This window comes from Dasypus novemcinctus, chromosome 5 (assembly GCF_030445035.2).
Source record: "Dasypus novemcinctus isolate mDasNov1 chromosome 5, mDasNov1.1.hap2, whole genome shotgun sequence".
Taxonomy (NCBI): domain Eukaryota; kingdom Metazoa; phylum Chordata; class Mammalia; order Cingulata; family Dasypodidae; genus Dasypus; species Dasypus novemcinctus.
Window position 1 is genome coordinate 30114428 of NC_080677.1, and position 19623 is coordinate 30134050.

At 40.5% G+C, this 19623-nt stretch overlaps 1 protein-coding gene across 3 annotated transcripts in view; it reads left to right on the plus strand.

The window, feature by feature from the left end:
- CPVL (carboxypeptidase vitellogenic like) overlaps window positions 1-19623 on the plus strand; it is a 130520-nt gene that overhangs the window by 94995 nt on the left and 15902 nt on the right. For all 3 annotated transcript variants that reach the window (XM_004476077.5, XM_004476078.5, XM_058296839.2), the window contains one exon: window positions 4582-4764. In XM_004476077.5, the coding sequence (XP_004476134.2) occupies window positions 4582-4764 (183 nt within the window). The remainder of the gene's footprint in view (window positions 1-4581; window positions 4765-19623) is intronic.

Here is a 19623-nt window from a genome sequence, read left to right on the forward strand (position 1 = left end):
AAAACCAAAATGTCCTTTAAAAGATTAATTTTCATATTTATGACTCTGACTACCAAGAAAAGACTCGTTAGATGCTGTAGCTTATGTGTGTAGTAATAGGAGTAAAAGACATGTTATTTCAAGAACTTGTGTGCATAGTTAGGTTTCATCTGGGCTAGATTTCCTCATACCATAGACTTTTGCCTGAAAGAGTAACAGAGACCATCCATATATTCAGAAGTGTTTGGTATTGTTTTTGTTTTTTCAAAGAAGTGCTTTTTCAAGTCTTTCAAATCATTGTCATATTATCAAACGATCACTTGTGGGAAGGAGGAGTACCTAACTCCCCTAAAACTCTCTTGCCAGGCACTATGCTAGCCCTTTGAGTGATTGTCTCATCAGTCCTCACCACAGTTAGATGTCGGTCTTAATAGCTTCATGTCCAGAAGAGGGAACTGGAGCTCATGGGGGTTCAGCCACACATCCAGGGGCTCTTGGGCATGTACAGCCTTAACCTGATGGGACGGGAGTTTGGATAGTATGCTTTCTAGTAACAGAACAACCCTTTTACTTCAAGCATGAGAGGAATTGCTTGAAAGGCATGGTGGGCCACAGAATCCACTGAACAAATGAAGCACTGGGCTGAGGAGAGACAGAGACCAGGGATAATCCTGGGGCTCTAAGTCGCAAGAATAATGGGCAGACTCATCACTCTGTCCAGATTCAAATTCTAGGAAAGGAGCCTCTGATTGCCCTAATTCAGGTCACCTGCACATCCCTTGACCAGGAGAGGCAGGACATGGTGATTGACAGCCCCCGTCCCCTGTGTGACTGGAGGCAAGCTGTTAAAGCTCCCTGGGTCATAATTTCCTTAACAGTAAAGGGAGACAGGGGTTGTAATCATACTTCTGGTCTCTTCCTGTGAAACAGTATCAAAAGAGAATCGGGTGATACATACATGAAAGCACTTTGAAAGTAGAGGACATGATAAAATGCTTTCCTTATCTCTGCCTTTGGGCAAGGAAAAGAAAAGATGCTGTATTCCAAATGGCCTAATGCCATCTCTTAAAAAATGCTAGAATTCTGGAATGAGATTTGAGTTTGTCTGTGAACTAAAGTTACTCTTTTTGCCTCCTTGTCATGAAATGTTGAGAGCTGACAGTATTTGGATTATCACAAATTATTACTGAATAAAGACCCAACTTTGGCCCAATGGAGGCACCCAATCTTTTAGTAGTCTTATTTGTAATATTCTTTTTTTCATCACAAAAGCATTTCTACCACATTACCAGAAAATTAGAAAGTAGTTAAGTTAAAACAAATCACCCATAATTCTACTACTTTAACCTGCTGGGATTTTGATGTATTCCTTTTCAGACTTTTCTCCCAAGTTTGATGCATGGTTTTTAAAATGTAGTAATTATATAGTACGAACGAGTGGAATCATAATTTTTCATTGATTTTTTAATACTGTATTTTCCTTGTTATCACATAACCATCCATTTCAACAAGCCAACCATCCAGCCTTCGAAGTAATAAAGAGCATATTCTCTGTAAGTAATATTTTTGCTCCTCATGACTGACCAGAAAGGAAGATGAGGAAATTGGGTGCATAGGGCGCTGCCTGGTATGTCATCGGAAACCAGCTCCAGCTCCTTGCTGCTCGTTTTGTTAGAATTGTTACTAACAAGGGAAGTGTAGCTAAAAGCTGCATTCATTTCTGTCTCCTCTGTCATCAGGTCTTGCTGCTTAAAATACCAGCAAACCTCAGAGGTAAGGTCAGAGGCAAACCTCAGTGCCCGGTTGTAGCACGGCAAGTCCTGTGTCCTGGGAAATCCCTCCGTCTAGGTCAAGCGGGGACAGATGGACACCTTACCAGGGAGGAGGGGTGGATGTGTGCAGAGCCGTCATGGTTGGCCCACCTGCCAGGGCCTCAGACCTATCCTCCAACTTCCCTGGCTGTCAGGATGTGGACGTGCCCTTGGGCTTCAGACACCCCCAGCCCCACCCCACGCCGTGCCCCCTTGTCTTCAGTGCCCACCTGGCCTCACATGCACTGTTAGCAGGTCCTAAGATATCCCTCCACACACATCCAGCCCCAGAGGCACCCAACTGGGTTGTTCCTGTGGGACGGATGCGAGTAAACGTGGAATGTAGATAAAAGCTCTGGAGTTCTTACATTTAAGGCCAGCAGTCTTGAATCCCACCTCTGATCTTGATTCACTCCATCATTAACCTGATTTCTACTTTTTTGTTGCATCCAACTACGTGCCTTTAGAAGTTAAAAATGTTTCTCTTGCTCTGCAAAGGAAGGATTCCTATTTTTACCAAAACATACATCCCATTTGCAAGAGTAGCGCAGTTGAGCCCTTCACTGCCTCCTTCAGAGAGTTAGTGCTTTTGTTTCTGATGAGTCCTGAGTAACAAAGGAAACAGCTCATGGATGGGCACCTTTTCAATTCAATTCGACAAAGCTTTATTGTAATACTGGCCATATAAGCCTGTTTTTGCTATGAACTGTAGATCTTGCAAGCATCCCTAAAGGATGAAAAAATTCAAATTGATTTCAAAATATACTTAATGGTAGTAAAGGAAATGGAGAGACCCTTTGGGGAGAAGCTGCAAGTAGCATGCAGTGGCCAGGGGGAGGCAAAGTGGATAGATGCCCTTGTGTATTTGCTACTTACTAAGCATCTTTCCATTGAGGTCTAAAGAGAGAGAATTACTTTATCACAGATTATCTTTGTTAATCAGCTCCAATCAGGCCCTTCTAGAATGGTGAAGCATTGAAGCCTTGTTCCCTGGTACAGATCATATGTAATTGTTTCCACATTGTTAGTCAAAAGAGCTGTAGGTGGTTTTGCATAAGCCATAGGTACTCAAGGACTTCGAGGCAATTTCTTTGTATAAACAATGCAAATATCTATGGCTATACTTTTAGTTCCATTTTTTTTTTTTTTTTTTCAAAGAGGCTTTACATCTATCCGGATATTTTCCTTTTGGTTTCTGCTTGGGACGGTGGGGGTGGCGATGGTCTGAGATGAAAGGGCCTGTGTTGCTGCAGTAGGGGCCCAGGGCTCTTTCATCTTCGTCTGAATCCTGTCCCACTGCTGCTTGAGGCTTTGGAGTGTGTAAAAGTCCTGGGCTTTTTAATTACGTTTAAGTCTTTCAAGAAGCCTGAACCATGAAGGCAGAGATGGAAACATATGCAGGGAAACGCTTTATATCCAATTTAAGGATTCAACCAAAAGTCTCCACTCAGGCCAAATCAGAGCCTCCAAATAGATCAAAGGTAGCATGGAGTTAAAGAAAACCTTTTTGTGGGGTAGAGGGACAATACTTTGAGAATTAATATGTGTTAGTTGCATAAAAATAGCAGAAGGAGAGTAGACAACACGCAAACCCAAATTAACCAACTACATTCACTTTTTTAAAGTTTCTTTCCCATATATATGAATATGTATACCTATTTTAGATAATTCTAATTGTGATATATCTTATATTTGACTTGCAGTTTTCATACTTTTAATTATGCAATAAGTAATTTAATATTGCTACATGGTCCAATTAAACATTTGAAATGACTCTACACTATTCCATAGAATTCCTGTACCACAATCAATTAACCATTCACCAATTATGGGACTTTTAGATTGTGTTCAAGTTTTTAATCGTAATAAGACTCAGTGAATATAGTTATAGAATTTTTTTTATTTACTTGAGTTTATTTTCATAGAACACACTTCACAAATTGGGAATACTGGAACAAGACATATGAATATTTTTCAGTCTTTTGGTGCAGAATTGAACCTTGCTTTCCCAAAGAGCAGTGCCATTTTGCACTGTCCCTAGCAGTTTCATTAAACTTCATTAGTATTGGGTATTATCCGAATTCTGTTTTAGCAATTTGAAAATTGTTTGGGAAGAAGAGAAGAGCTGCCTCAAGTTGTTTTATTCTCTAACACTCATGAGTTTGGCAAAAAATCTGTCCTCTAGGAAGAAAAGACATTCCTCACTCTTGACAAGTAGCTATCACGTTAAAAAAATAAAAAGACATGTTGAAAGTGGCCTGGCAGACACAATAAGTAACCAATTGGAGGTTTAGGATTTCTGTTTAACAAAGAATTGTAGTTGCCACTCAGATCAATGTGGCAGAGGAGAGCAATATGGATTAGCAAAAGCCAAGAGATTGCTTAGCTTGCTAGCCACTTCAGTGTCTGAAAGTAAAGGTATTGAGATGCAGGCCTCATGAAAATCCTAGGGTGTAGGATTCTGCAAATCTCCTTCTTAACATAGCCCCCATCCAATTATCACTGGACAATACAGCTCAAGTGCTTTTGCAACCAAGAGAGTTCTTTATGCAGATTCCTATAAAGAAAGAAATTCTTCGAAGAATACAATGACAAGACGAGTTTATTTCAGGTTGTTGGTGTGTGCAGCTAGTTGGTGGGAGCTGACACCTGGTGCGCTGGGCTGGTCTTTTTGAGCACTGTGTCAGAAAAGCACGTGTTCCCTTTCCCTCTCTCTAGCTACCCACACCTAGATCTGTTAGCTGGATTCGCCTGCTGATTCCTGCATTTGCTGATGGTCATTTCATTTCAGGTCATGATCTACAATGGCCAATTGGACATCATCGTGGCAGCTTCGCTGACAGAACGCTCCCTGATGACCATGAAATGGAAAGGGTCCCAGGAATACAACAATGCAGAAAAAAGAGTTTGGAAGATCTTTAACTCTGATGATGAAGTGGCTGGTTATGTACGGCAAGTTGGTGACTTCCATCAGGTATGAAGACACATGGGGACACGCCGATTGTGGGAATGAGATGATGGGGCTGAAAATGAAGCCTGCATACCAAGAAGGCATGATGAGCCTTAAACCAAGTCAGAGAGAGGCAAAATGTGTCTTCTGTAGTTGCACTTTCCGTAGAGAATGGTGGTCTGTATTCACGTAGAAATTCATACGGCATAATGTAAAAGCAGACAGAAGCTTAGGTATTGTTCCAGAGATAAGGAGACAGTTAAAAATACAATGCTCAGCCCACAGAGGTGAATCACTAATGATAGAATTATACATTATTGGGAGCAAAGGGGAACTTGACAAACTGAGGGAGGTTTGACATCACCTCCTCAGGAAGGTTTATAATTTTCAGATTACATGTAGAGCCCCCAGGACAAAATCTCTCCAGTTAATCTCCGTGGCCATACTCCCCAACAGAAAATCCATGGAGCTTCCAGAGTCCAGAGGGCTGTAATCTCCCCTTAGGGGTCAGCGGTGACCCTGGCCAGACTGTCCACTGAGCCTTCAGTTTGTGGGCCTCAGCTCTTTAAGGAGAAACAGGGCTTCTTCAGTGATTAGGCGATGATTCCAAGGTTCACTTCCTCCAAAAAACTGGAAAAGTTAAGAAAGCCTCTAAGGAAGCTTTTGCTTAGTTTGTTGAAAGGAGAAATTTAAACTTTTTGACCCAATTTTTCCCCAATTTTTAATTTGTGGCAATGTTGGCACCTCACTTCTGTAGCCCTGTGTGATTGGAGCAACAGCTTTCTAGGACTCCTGTTTTTCTGTTAGACACACTCATGCTCCAAACAGAAATTGGCGAGAAGCACCGTACTTAAAGGCACTTTGCTTTGGGTTAGTAAGAAAGTGATCATAAAGAATTTCATAAGGGATCACTGGATTATGATATGCATCATTCATTTATGTTATAAGAAATGCTCGACAGAGTAGAAATTATGGGCGTTCTAATGCAAAAAGAAGGTGCGCTTGCTTTCCCGCGAGTCATTCTAACCTTTAAATAACATGTAAGAAATTTAAATATTGTGCAAAAATGGATACAGTCAAGGCACATTTCTGGGATCAAGTGAGAGGAAACTGTAACTTGGGAAAGTTTCTAAATAGAGATAAATTATACCAAAAAAATTAAGTGCTGTTGAGAAGGCAACTCTATATGATTCAGGGCAAAAACAATTTGGCAGCATATGTCATGACATTTGGAAATGGGGCCAAGGAAGGACAGAAAGAAAAGTATGTGTTTCCACACAGAAGAGGGAAAGTGTAATATAAGCCTCTGTCTGCTTCTATAAACCTGAGCACTCGCAATCTTGAATTTGGTATTGACTTAGGAGCCACAATCAATAGATAATTTGAAGACTCATTCTGAAGTGGTGGAATTCCTGGACAAGTCAAGGCTTTCCGATTGTAATACTGAGCTGGACATGATTTTTTTTGTTTATTTGTATGTTCATAAATTATCTAAGTTATGTAGCAATTAAAACAGTTTTTAAGAAGAGAAAGGGAAAAATCAGGAGTTTCAACATCTGAAATAACATTTTACTGGATTCCTACAGACAGACACAATTTTTTACGTAATTTTCACAGTGAAATATATTGACTCTGCTTTGTTGTTTTAAAAAATAACTGTTGAATTATAACAATGTAGAAAAAATTCATAATCACAAATGTACAGCTAACTGAATTTTCATAGACTAAACATAACCATGTAACTTCTACCTAGAAAAAGAAATAGAACACAACCAGTGCCCATGTAGTCCCTAGGTCCACTGGTTCCCCAAAGTAACCCCTATCCTAATTTCTAGCAGCCTAGATTACTTTTGCTAGGTTTTCAACTTTATGTAAATGGAAATACTCAATATGTACTTTTTTCTACATGAATTTTTATTCCATTTTCTAAGATTATCTACTCTCTGACATGTGACAGCTGCTAGTTCATTTTCTTTGTCATATAGTATTCTGTAATATATATACCACAGTTTATTTATCATTCTACTTTAGTCTACAGATAATAGTACTGTTATTTATTTAACAGATTTGCTGCCTGCTGTTGGCTATTAAAAATAAAACAGCCATGAACATTATTGTATATATCTTTAATATATATTTATTCACTTTTCTGTTGGGTACACATGGGATTTGTATTGATATTTGAATTGCTGAGTTATAGGGTGTTAGTTTGAACATTCACTAGAAGTGTGCAAGAGTGTGAACTGTTCCACATCCTCCCATCCTATAGTTTGTCAGCTTTAGTTTCAGGCATTCTGGTGATATATGGTGTATTTCATCATGACTTCAATTTTCATTTCCCTGATGACTAATAAAAAAGAGCATGTTTTCATACATTTATGGTTCATTTGGATATCCTCTTTTGTGAAGTGCCAGTTCAAATCTTTTGCCCAGTTTTTTTCTTGATGTGCATCATTTCTTTATATAGTTTAGATGTGAGTTCTTTGTCAGTTGTTGTATTGCAGATATCTTCTTTCATTCTCTGGCTTACTTTTCACTCTCTTAATAGTATCTTTTGCTAAACAGAAATCCTAAATTTGGTTGTATATGCATGTGCGTGTGTGTGTATTTATATATGCATATATTTCTGTAATATATGTGAGGCAATATAATGTAGTGGTTAAAAACATGAGTTCATGTGTCAGGCATCCTGAATCATCTACTTACTAACTATGCAACTTCAGTCCAGTTTTTTAGCCTCTCTATGCCCTGGTCTCCCCTCTTATAAAATAGGGATGATAGTAATAACTACTTGAGACTGTTGAGGGGATTCAGTCAGCTAATTGGTATAAAATGCTTAGAGCAGTACCTGACTTGCAGGAAATGTTTGCTATTATCGATATTTCCCTGGGTCACTTACAAGCATATGCATAACAAAAGGAAAATTATAAACAGGGAAAATCAAGCTCAGGGAGAATTATTCAATTGAAAATCAACTCATGGGGAAAGTGGAAACATAAGTGTCTTCGGGCCCTTGAGGTTGAGCTTGCAGGGAGCGTGGACGTGCGGGCCACCTCTCCTGCATCCACCGCACTGTGAGTGGAAGAGCTGCAGGCACACGTGGCACGTCCTCACGGTCCTTACTCACCTGCCTCCACTGCCTGGTGTGCTGTGGTCCCCAGACCAGCCTCGTGCAACATCCTGAGGCTTGGCATTTCACGTGTCCTGCTCGGCTCTCTGCCTAAGACGTCCAGCCAGGGAGGCCAGATTGCTGCTTTGGGCAGCAGGTACCGTAGAGATGGACGAACAGATTGGCCATAAGTCAGAAACTTGTGGCAAATATCACACCGAGCCAGCTGACCCTTCTTGTGAATGCAAAACACATTTAGAGATAAAATGGCGTTTCGCTGGCTGCCAAAGAATGAGTAACCAAAGAAGCTAGGCGCACATATGTTTGTGATACGGAGTGTTTTACCACGCAGCAAGGGATCTGCATTTTATGTAGGTGATTTTAAAATGTTGGCGGAGAGCCTTCCCTTTAGTGCCTCAGTGTGGGGTTGGGGGTGGTGCGTGGAGATGAGGGGCGTGAAGGAGGGAAAAGCTCCAGTGTTAACAAAGGCATTCATTCTCTGGGAGGCTTGGATCTGGGAATACTGTTCAGATGTCAAGCATCCGATAATGAATAAAACGGACCTTAACCATGGACTTGCTTTTCTGCATTAGACACACAAAACAGAAGCATGTGTATGTTTCTGCCAAAAAAGAAACCTCACTTTCTGCCAAACACCACAGCTCTTAATTTAAAAATCGAAACCAAAGTAGACTTGTCTCCAGATGGTTACCTAAAATGTCCACTTAAAGAATGACAGCTCCCAGGGAAGAGACAATCCTGGGAGAGGGAACCATTTTCCCCACGGATTCCTGCAAAGCAATGCCCAAGAAACCAAAGGCAGCTCCAGCCAGTCTGGGCAGAGGAGATGAGAAGCGGATGCTTCATGTCGCCCCTTGTTGATTCTGGCCTAGAAAGCGTGAACACGTCTTTGGTATCTGTTCCATGCTAAGAATCTGACACTGCCTTTTTATAGCCTCAGGGACTTCTCTGAGCCTCCATCTATTGATCTGTAATATACAAGGATTGGACTAAATATTTCTAAGATACCTTCTAACAAAAATCTGAACTATCTACTTTCATTAAAAGACAGAGGCTCAGTTAATAAGCAGTAGAGATGGTATAAATGACCTTCAATCAATGTCACAATTCTCTCTACACACTCATACATTAGGAGAGGGAGGTGTACTATATGTAAAATGTAATTCTCAGGCTTAGGCGTAACCAAGATCTTGTGCAACTTTGCACTGGTTTTGACTCTGAGTGCTGATTAATATTATCTCTGGGTCTCAGGGGGTCTAATCCTCTTTCTCCTTGGCTGTTGACAACCTATGGTGGCCATTGTCAAGACCCCGCCTGCTGCTCCTTTTGTGGTCTTTCTCTGCCCTTTTAGTAATACAGTTGTCAGCATTACTGGTCACGATCAATTTTCCTGCTATTACTGCTTTTGAAACACAGGGTATTTTGTTCTCATGTAATTAAATTGTCATTTCAACTTCATGGAAGCTTTGACCCCACATTTAGGTATATAAAATTTTAATCAGAATAATGGCAACACCAATGAATTTCTTTAAGAACATTTGTTTTCCAGAATAAACTTCATTAAGCTAAGTTTTCTGCAGAAATCAATTAAACCATTTCAGTTCTTTTTATTTACTGAAATTACTTTTCCTGAGATTATTTCCCATGTAAATATTGAAACACTGATCCTTTTTTATTCTTATCAAATCCTACTGAATGTAGTGTCTGTGCTCATGAGTTTTCATAATTTCTAACAAGTCTAATTTCCTGATTAAGTTTTGAAACATTGTTATTTTTATTTTATCAGTATCAATTCAGTTTTATTCAATAATTACAAGATGGATTACATCAGGTAGATAGCATTGGACAGCTGAAAAAAACTTCAGATCTCATTTTCTACATGGGAAAATTGAAGCCCAGTGGTTAAGCGATTTGCCCAAAGTCTTCTAGCTATTTCAGGTCAGCACTGAGATTAGATACCAGCCTGCTGGCTTCCAGCCAAGAGTTTTTCTACAAACATCCCCCGCTCTGGAGTGATGGACTCACAGCAGTGTGCTGGCACAGTTAAAATGGGAGCCTGAATACATTTCTGCCACTCTTAAAGCAGGGGCCTAAGAAATAACAGATTTCACACCTAGTGTTAGCTCTGAAACCCCATCCATGTTACCCACCTCCTACAGCCAGATTATCAGGTTTTTTTAAAAGGCAGGAAGGGTTAGTAGGTGGTGAGCCCAGGTTCATTCAATATTAAGAGATGTTGACTTTGCCTGGGAACGTCTGATGTAAATAAAGGCACATGTGCTGCAGTATGCTAAAGTGAGCGAGGAAAAGTGGACAAGCAGAACTGTGGAGGGAAGAGACCTGCAGGGCAGAGGGCAAGGTCTGGTTCCCTGGAGCCGTGGGTGTAAGAGCTGGGAGAGGAGCGGGAAGGGGCTGGTGCTCTCCCGATGGTAGGAGGCTAACGAGCACGTGTTCCCTGTTTAAGCAGTGGGAACAACGGAAGGGTTTTGAGCACATTTGCAAAGCGGCCTGTTTTAGTTTCCTAGGCTGCTGAAAGCAAACATGATGAAATGGGTTAGCTTACGCAGTGGTAATTTTTCACTTTTGTTTTTAAACAAATCAATTTTATTGATACATATTAATAAATTGTACAAGTCATCCAAAGTGTCCAATCAATGGTACTTGGTATATTCACATAGTTGTGCATTCATCACTTCAATAATTATTAGAGTGTTTTCATTATTTCAATATTAATAATAATAAAAAAAGAAAAAAATTCTTCACCTCTCTGTGCTTCCCCTGCTGCTTCTAGCTGTTCTTGCACAATTATTTGTTTATTAAGCAGTTTTATTGAGATATAGTCACATACCATATGATCTATCCAAAGTGTATAATCAATGGCTATTACTATAATCACAATGTTGTGCATTCCATCACCACACAAAATTTTAGAACAATTTCCTTACTCTAAAAAGAAAAGCTCCATACCACTTAGCAGTCCTTCCCCAGCCTACATAATCACTAACCTGGTTTCATTTTTATAAATTGATTTACATTTACATATTATATAAATGGAATCATACAATATGTAGTACTTTGTGTCTGGTTTCTTTCATGTAGCATAATGGTTTTTTTCCCCTGATAATCTTGTAGTATTAACATACATTTGTTCAGTTTCAAAGAAAGATGGTCTTATATATGCAATTTTACATACATTTTTATCCTGATAATCTTGCAGGTTTTTTTTTAAAGATTTATTTTGTTTATTTCTCTCCCCTTCGCCCCCCCCCCATTGTCTGCTCTCTGTATCCACTTGCCGTATGTTCTTCTGTGTCCGCTTGCACCTCGGCAGCACCGTGAAACTACGTCTCTTTTTGTTGCATCATCTTGCTGGGTCAGCTCTCCGTGGTGGCAGTGCCACTCCTGGGTGGGTTGCACTTTTTTTCACGCGGGGCAGCTCTCCTTGCAGGGCGCACTCCTTGTGCGTGGGGCACCCCCACATGGGGGCGCCCCTGCATGGCACAGCACTCCTTGTGTGCGGCAGCTCTACAAATGGGCCATGGGCCAGCTCATCACACAGGTCGGAAGGCCCTGGCTTTGAACCCTGGACCCTCCCATATGGTAGGCAGACGCTCTTTCAGTTTAGCCACATCCACTTCCCAATCTTGTAGTATTAACATACATTTGTTCAGTTTCAAAGAAAGATGATCTTATATATGCTCAGTTTCAAAGAAAGATCGTCTTATATATGCAGTTTTACCCATATTCATATTTCACATGCTGTTTTACAATGCTATACAGTCCATGTTATATTTTTAGCTTTCCTTTTAGTAATATACATGACTTTAGATTTTCCCTTTAAACCACTTTCATACCCACATATTAGTAATGCTATTTACTAACATTACGTTGGGCTTTTACTTTTTCTATTCATTCCCAAAGATTAACACACATCCTTTTTACCAATTCTGCACAAGTTAACCCTTAGCTTTCCATTCTCTGACTTCATTTCTATTTTCTGGTGGTGCATATTCAAGTTTAACTTCATTAGATGACACAATATATTTAATTCACAGTTGTGCAATCAGACAGTATTTGTCCTTTTGTGTCTGGCTTGCTTCACTCAACAAAATGACCTCCAGGTTCACCCATGTTGCCAAATGCTTTCCAATTTCATTTCTTCTAACAGCTGCATAATATTCCATTGTGTGAATATACCAAAATTTGTTTATCCATTCATGGATTGATGCACACCTGGGTTGTTTCCACTTTTGGCTATTGTGAATAATGCCACATGAACGTTGGTGTGCAGGTGTCTGTTCGTGTCACTGCTCTCAGTTCTTCTGGGAATATACCCAGTAGTTGTATTGCCGGGTCATGTGGCAAATCTATAGTCAACTTCTTTAGGAACTGCCAAACAGTCCTCCACAGTGGCTATACCATTCTACATTCCTAGCAACAGTAAATAAGTGTTTCTATCTCTCTACATCCTCTCCAACACTTGTAGTTCTCTGTCTTTTTAATAGTGGCCACTCTAATAGGTGTGAAATGATACCTCATTGTAGCTTTGATTTGCATTTCCCTAATTGCTAATGAAGTTGAACATTTTATCTTTTTTTTTTTTTTTGCCATTTGTATTTCTTCTTTGGACAAATGTCTATTCTCCAAATATTTTCTCCCATTGAGTCAGCTGCCTTTTCACCCTTTTGACAAAGACCTTTGAGGTGCAAAAGTATTTAATTTTGAAGAGGTCCCATTTATCTATTTTTTCTTTTGTTGCTCATGCTTGGTTATAAGGTCCAAGAAATCACCATCTACCACAAATTCTTTAAGATGTTTCCTTACATTTTCTTCTAGTAGTTTTATGGTCTTGGCTTTGATCTGTTTTGAGTTGGTTCTGGTATAGGGAGTGAGATAGGGGTCCTCCTTCATTCTTTTGGTTATGGGTATCCAGTTTTCCCAGCACCATTTGTTGAAGATACTGTTTCATCCTGTTAACATGGCTTTGTAGGTTTGTCAAAAATCAATTGGCCATAGAGGTGAGGGTTTATTTCTGGACTCTCTATTCCACTGATCAATGTGTCTATCTTTATGCCAATATCATATTGTTTTGGCCACTGTAGCTTTGTAATATAGTTTATGGTCAGGCAATGAAATTCTTCCCACATCACCCTTCTTTTTTAGAATGCTTTTGGCTATTTGGGTACACTTTCCCTTCCAAATGAATTTGATAATTGCCTTTTCTAGTTCTGTAAAGTAGGCTATTGGAATTTTGATTGGTATTGTATTGATTCTATAAATCATTTTGGGTAGGAGTGACATCTTCATGATATTTAGCCTTCCAATTCATGAACATGGAATGTCTTTCCATTTGTTGAGATCTTCACTGATTTTTTTTTAGCATTGTTTTGTAGTTTTCTGCATATAAGTCCTGTATTTCTTTGGTTAAATTGATTCCTAGATATTTGAGTCTTTTTGTTGATATTGTAAATGGAAATTTCCCTCTGGTTTCCTCCTCAGATTGTTCAGTACTAGTGTAAAGAAACATTAGTTGTTTTTCCATGTTGACTTTGTATCCTGATACTTTGCTGAACTCATTTGTTAGCTACTCAAGTAGATTTGTCATAGATACTTCAGACTTTTCTAATATAGGATTATGTCATTGGCAAATAGTGAAAGTTTTGCTTCCTCTTTTTCTGTTTGGATGCCTTTTGTTTTCTTCTTGTCTAATTGCTTTACCTAGAATTTCTAGCACAATTTTGAATAACAGTGGTGACAGTGGGCATCCTTTTCTTGTTCCCAATCTTAGAAAGAAAGCTTTCAACCTTTCCCCATTGAGTACAATATTGGCTGTGGGTTTTTCATATGCTTTTTTTTTTTTTTATCATATTGAGGAATTTTCCTTCTGTTCTTATCTTTCAAAGTGTTTTTATCAAGAAAGAATGCTGGATTTTGTCAAATGCCTTTTCTACATCAATCAAGATTATCATGTGGTTTTTTCCTTCATTTTCTTAATGTCACTCACAGATTTGAGGCCTGAAAAATATCCGCATCAAGGCATCATCCAGGCAGTACTTTCTTCCTGAAGACTGGCTGCTGGTGCTCTTGGGCTCCTCTGCCACCTGGCACAGCACATGGCGGTGTCTGCTGGGCTCTCTCCTCTCTTCTGGGTTTTGTTGCTTTCAGCTTCTTGCCTTTGTGGCTTTCTTTCTCTCTGAATTTCATTCTGCTTATAAGGAGTACTGTATTAGGATTAAGGCTCATCCTGGCTGAGGCGGGCCACCCCCTAACTGAGGTAGCCTCATCAAAAGGCCCTCCTTACAATGGGTTCACACTCATAGGAATGGATTAACTTTAAGAACATGTTTTTCTGGGTACATACAGCTTCAAACCACCAGACTGCCCTTTAGAAAATTTAAAATGGCAGCAATAGGACAAAAGGGTCAGAGGAGGGGACCTTCAAAGACCGGGGAGACCCTGGTAATGAGGAGTCATTTGGGGAGCTATATTGGAAGAAAATCCACCTCCTTCATGAGACAGCCTTCTTGATGCTTGATGCTGTGCTCCTGACATCGAAGTGGGTGGGAATCAGCTTTGGAATATTCAAGCTATGAAGAGATGAGGTTCCCTGCTTGAGAGATTGGGTTGGCTGGGAATCCGCACTGACACAGCATGCTGACATCACCCTCATGCTTTTCTTGGGGCGGGCATGTTAAGCACTTCTGGGGGCCATGGTAAGCACCTTCAACCCTCTAAAGAAAAGGTCCTGCACTGTCACTTAGACATTGACCCTGATGTGAGTTTGGATAATGGAAGCCTTAGCCCTGCGGTTTGCCTCACCCTCCTCTGGGGCTTCTATCACAACGTCCAAGTGTCCAACTGGAATCAGACCTTCAGTTAAGGTTACAGCCACTGTTAACAGAGGCAAGGCACACCCACCCTCAGAGCGTAACTGTTTTGGAGAGCACTGGCCAACTGGAGGCCATCAGGTGTGAGGAGAGGGGGGTGGACTGTGGAGTTGGACAAACCTGGCTTGAATTTCAGTTTTGCCACTTCCTGCTGTGGAAGGGTTACTGGTTCTGCATACTCTGAGTGAGAACAATTACTTGGGTGTTTGGGAAGGTCAAAGGAGAGATGCTAATGATGATGACCAATTATTCAGCCTTGAACCTCAGTCCTGTGGGCTGATATTCACGGTTTTCTGGAATCCTAGTAGCTACCCGGTAAACAATGTGATGGTATTTGCTAATTCTCACATGAGGAAACAGAAACTTTCCTGAACAACCTGTTTAAGGTTTCAAATGGTAATAGTCTCTGTGATTTGACTCCCAGACCTTCATCTTTCCACTGCACCATGTTGCCTGGGAGTACCTGAGGGGCAGTGGAAGAGGCACAGCACTCAGATTGACCATACCTAGACTACCTGTCTGCCCTTGGGGGGGATGTGGCCTGGGTAGCCGAGGGGTGGGGCAGGGTGGTGCTGGCTAGTATATTTGGTCCGGCATTCAGGACCACAGGACCTCAAGACAGAGGAGTGTTCCTAAGGAGGAGGAGAAGGAGGAAAGGAGATTGTTCAGACAGAAATCACTAGCAACCACAGCTTCCTGGTTGTACTTTTCTAAAACTAATGTTAACTTTATGTCCTTGATGACACACAACTGAAAAATGAAGCAGAGAATAACTAGAGCCCTTGGATTGTGGGGGAATGTCAGGCTAGGATTTAAAAATTTCCATGGATATTCTGCAGAGGGGATGACAGAGAACTGGCCACCTACCTTTTTTGTCTTTCCTGCTGACAATTCCTTTTTAAAAAAAAGAATTTTAAACACCTTAAGGAGCATTATGAACTGTTTCCGAAGGAAATAACAGTTCCGGAAAAGTCTTCAGGAAGTCTTTGTTTGCACTGACATGCTTGAAATATACAAAGAGTAATAAATGTGACTTTTACTATTGACTAGTTGAAAGGAGATGAAAAGTTTTAAAAAAATTAGTGGAGGAAAATAACTGCTAAATAGATTTGAGACAATGACTACCAAATGCACCTAATTCCCTGGAAAAAATATTTTGGCCTTGTTAAAGAAATCATTAAACGGAATCTTCATATCTACCCGCAGCTCTGTTGCCTTCTGCAAAGAGAAATGTCCTGACTCACAGGATTCTTTGTGTCCAGCTTACAGACCTGGGAAATCAAACTGCGGCCAAAAACAGAAAAGAGCAATCAAACATCCCCCTCATAATAAGCTTATCAGAGAACTCCATGGCAGTCACGGGTTGGGTTCTCCAGAAGCAGGCATTGAGACGAAGTTTGGAGTACAAGATGCCTATTAGGCATCGACACCTGTGAAAGGAAGGGAGTAGTTGAGATTGGACAGAGGAAGAACTCAAACTGTGAAACAGGCCTGCCAAAGCCGTGGCTGAACTGGCAAGGAAGGCTGGGAAGAGGATTTTACATCAGGATGTCCCACATGCAGCGGGAAGTACAACCCCTGGGCAAGGCCACTCTCTGCGGCTGAGGCAGACCCTGAAGTTGTGGACAGCTGAGGCTGTCTGCTCACTGCACTCCCCAACAGCTGGGCAGCAAGTCTTGAAGGACTATCTGATGGTGCATCTCTGTCTACCTCAAAGGCCACCCGGATAATGTAACTGCACATTATCCAGGGCAAGGTTGTAGGAATTGGTGGCTTGCCTGAGACCACATGGGAAATTGGCCTTCGTTTGCATGATGTAAATTTTCACTTATGCTCTCAGTGTGCATGACAGCATAAGTGCATTAGAAAAACTTCATCCCAAAGATGGACACGGCCTTGGTTTTCAATTTATATCAGGATTCCAAGATAGGAACAACAGATCCTTCAGGATAAAGAATAAAGAATTATCTCTAAATAGGCCCCTTTTTAGTTATTTATTGCTATATAACAAATCACTCCAAATTTTAGGGGTTTAAAACAATATTTTATTGTGAGTTGAATGGGCTTAGTGGGTGGTTCTTCTGTATTGCTTGGGCTAGGCTGAGGTCACACAGGCAGTTGCATTCAGCTGGGGGGTTGGCAAAAGCTGGACCTTCTTCTTCTCCAGAGTTCTCTCCATGTGGCCTCTAATCATAAGCAGTCTGGCCTGGACTTCCTCACAGCATGGCAGCTGTTTTCCCAAACTGAGGAAACAGGAGCTGCCAGTCCTTTTAAGGCCCGACCTGGAAAGTCCCAGAATATTACTTCCGTTGCATTCTCTTGGGCAAAGCAAATCATGAAGCCAGCCCAGATTGTTCCTGATGGGAGGAATGGCAAAGAATTTGTGAGCCTCATTAATCTAGTACATTTCCTTAACCTAATGTGTCTCAACCCATGCAAATATAGATCCCAGACCCCATTTTATTGGTCTGGGTAGGCCCTGGACATCAGTACTAAAGATCCCACAGGGATTCTAATATGCATGTGGTTTGGGGACCCACTCTCCTGAACTATGATGTCTTTCGTCCCTCTCTTAACAGTGAAATGGCCTCCCTCTTGCAGGAACCCGTGTGGCTTTTTGTTTGGATAAACTTCCATTCTAATGCCTAAAGGGTGCTCTACAGCCTACCTGTTTTACTTACTTAAAAGGCCAATTAGAAATTTGAGAACATAGTTTTGCTCTTAACAATTGATCTGAAGTGTCACATTTAGAAAAGTGTCTTCTAGCCAAGAGTAGCCACCACTAAAACCTTAAACTGAAGTTAAAGCCTCTTTCCCTGCCACGCATTGCAGGTTTACAAGTAGTCTTTGTTCTCACAAAACACTCATAGACCACTGGTAATTTAGATTCGGAGAAAATCTCTTTTATTTATTCAAAACATTGGCTTCCTTTCCCCAGCAGAGTTCTGTGCTATACTGAAATTTGTGGACCTTGTGTCCAATGCCTTTAGATAGTAGTATCTCTGTGTTACTTTCCAACAAAAATGCAACTGTATCACTCAGCGTCTATGTAAAGAATCATCCAGAAGGGTGGTTTTTAGCAAAGGTTTTGGCCATCAATCACACTGAATTGTTTGTGTATATTAATTATTGGCCAAGGAGAACTATAATTCATTTGATACAACTCCATGTCAAAACAAGCGAAAAACATACCGTGTTTTAGACTGTGAAGTCTTATTTTGAATAAATTAACACTTCCATTAGGTGATCATTAGGTTATTTAATAAGAACTCTTAACCTGGGGTGGGGGTTCTGCAATTGGAATTCAAGGGGTCAGTGAACTTGGAAGGGGAAAAAAATCACATCTTTTATTTTCACTAACTGAATCAGCATTTCCTTCCATTATGAATTAAGAAATTTAGCTTTTCCTTTCATTATGAATGAAGGCAACAAATCACAGTGGCATTAGCAGGACCTTTTCACCAAGAGAAAGCAGAAATATTTGCAGTATATATCACATGCAGTATATATAGTCCATTGTAAATATCTTGAAATGGCATTTACACTCATGACTACTTGAAAATTACAGCAGTTATCTGGTCCACTGCCTGCTCTTGTTTATTGGATATGTATATAGAAGGATAAATATTGCTATGTTGAAAATTAATTTTTTAACTACTTGGATCATTTCAGTGTAATCAGCTTCCTTTGTAATCTATATGATGTGCCTGTGGGTGTATGTGTATTGTGCATTTAAAAACTTTAACATCCATAGGGATCCAGAGTGCACACACACACACACACACAAAACACTAAGGACTCATGCATTACATTACTTGATTTGTTAAAGTTAATTTCTATACCATCCCCAACCCAAACCACAGACCACCTTTGATGACCTCAGAATGAGCAGTTACATGCTTAGCTATCAAGTAGACTTGAATTTCATCTCTATTATCTTGGTGATCTAGATTACCTCTATTACACCCATATTCAAGTGACACTACAGAACAGGGGTGGAGAGAATGGCTACTGTGTTAGACCCAGGCTAGATCCCTGTTCTCACTTACTAGCTGTGTGACCTCTAGTAACTTAACCTCTCCCAGAAGATTCTCATCTGTGAAATGGGGATAATATTAACACCTGCCTCTCTCACAGGATGGTTAATTTTTAGGATTAATTGAGATAATGCCTATAAACTATCTGGCACCAAGTAAGCATGCATCAAATATCTGTTCCTGTTAGTGACCTCTCCTCACAACTGAAGACACTCCCCTTGTGTCTAATAGCATCCTAAGACGTACTGTGTCTTAAAAGGTCAGATGATGAAATGGGTTCGAACATTTTTATAAGATAGGCCTGGAACTACTGCTTTTGTATCTGGTTTTAAAGTCATTGGAACAAGGAAACTGACTTGGAGGGGAGAAGTAAGACGTGGGGAGGGCGGGGGAGGTTTGGCATTTTGCTGAGTGACTACCTAATAATATGAAATAAAAGTGTCCAAATAGAGTAATGAGATGTGTCTAAAGCACTGAGTACCTCATGGATTAAAAATAATCGGAACCATCCCTGTTGACAATAAACAAAGCATCCCGCCTTTGTCTTCATTCGCACCGAACTTCTTCCATCTGGAAACAGGGAAGAAGGGAAATACAGGAGCTTAGATGCAGAGACTGAAAACTGAAAAACAAATGAACAAAACCCTAACTCCAAATAGTTGGCCACGTATTGCTCTTCCGCTCTCCAGCATGGAGAAGGGGGTGTTTATTTTTGTTCCTAATATTTATTTTTTTAGTGAAGCAACTGGAGTCCCAAGGTTTGGATTCTGGCACCAGCTCTGGTCTCCTCGGAGCTGCCTCCCAGAGGGGGACTTCCCATTTTTGCCTT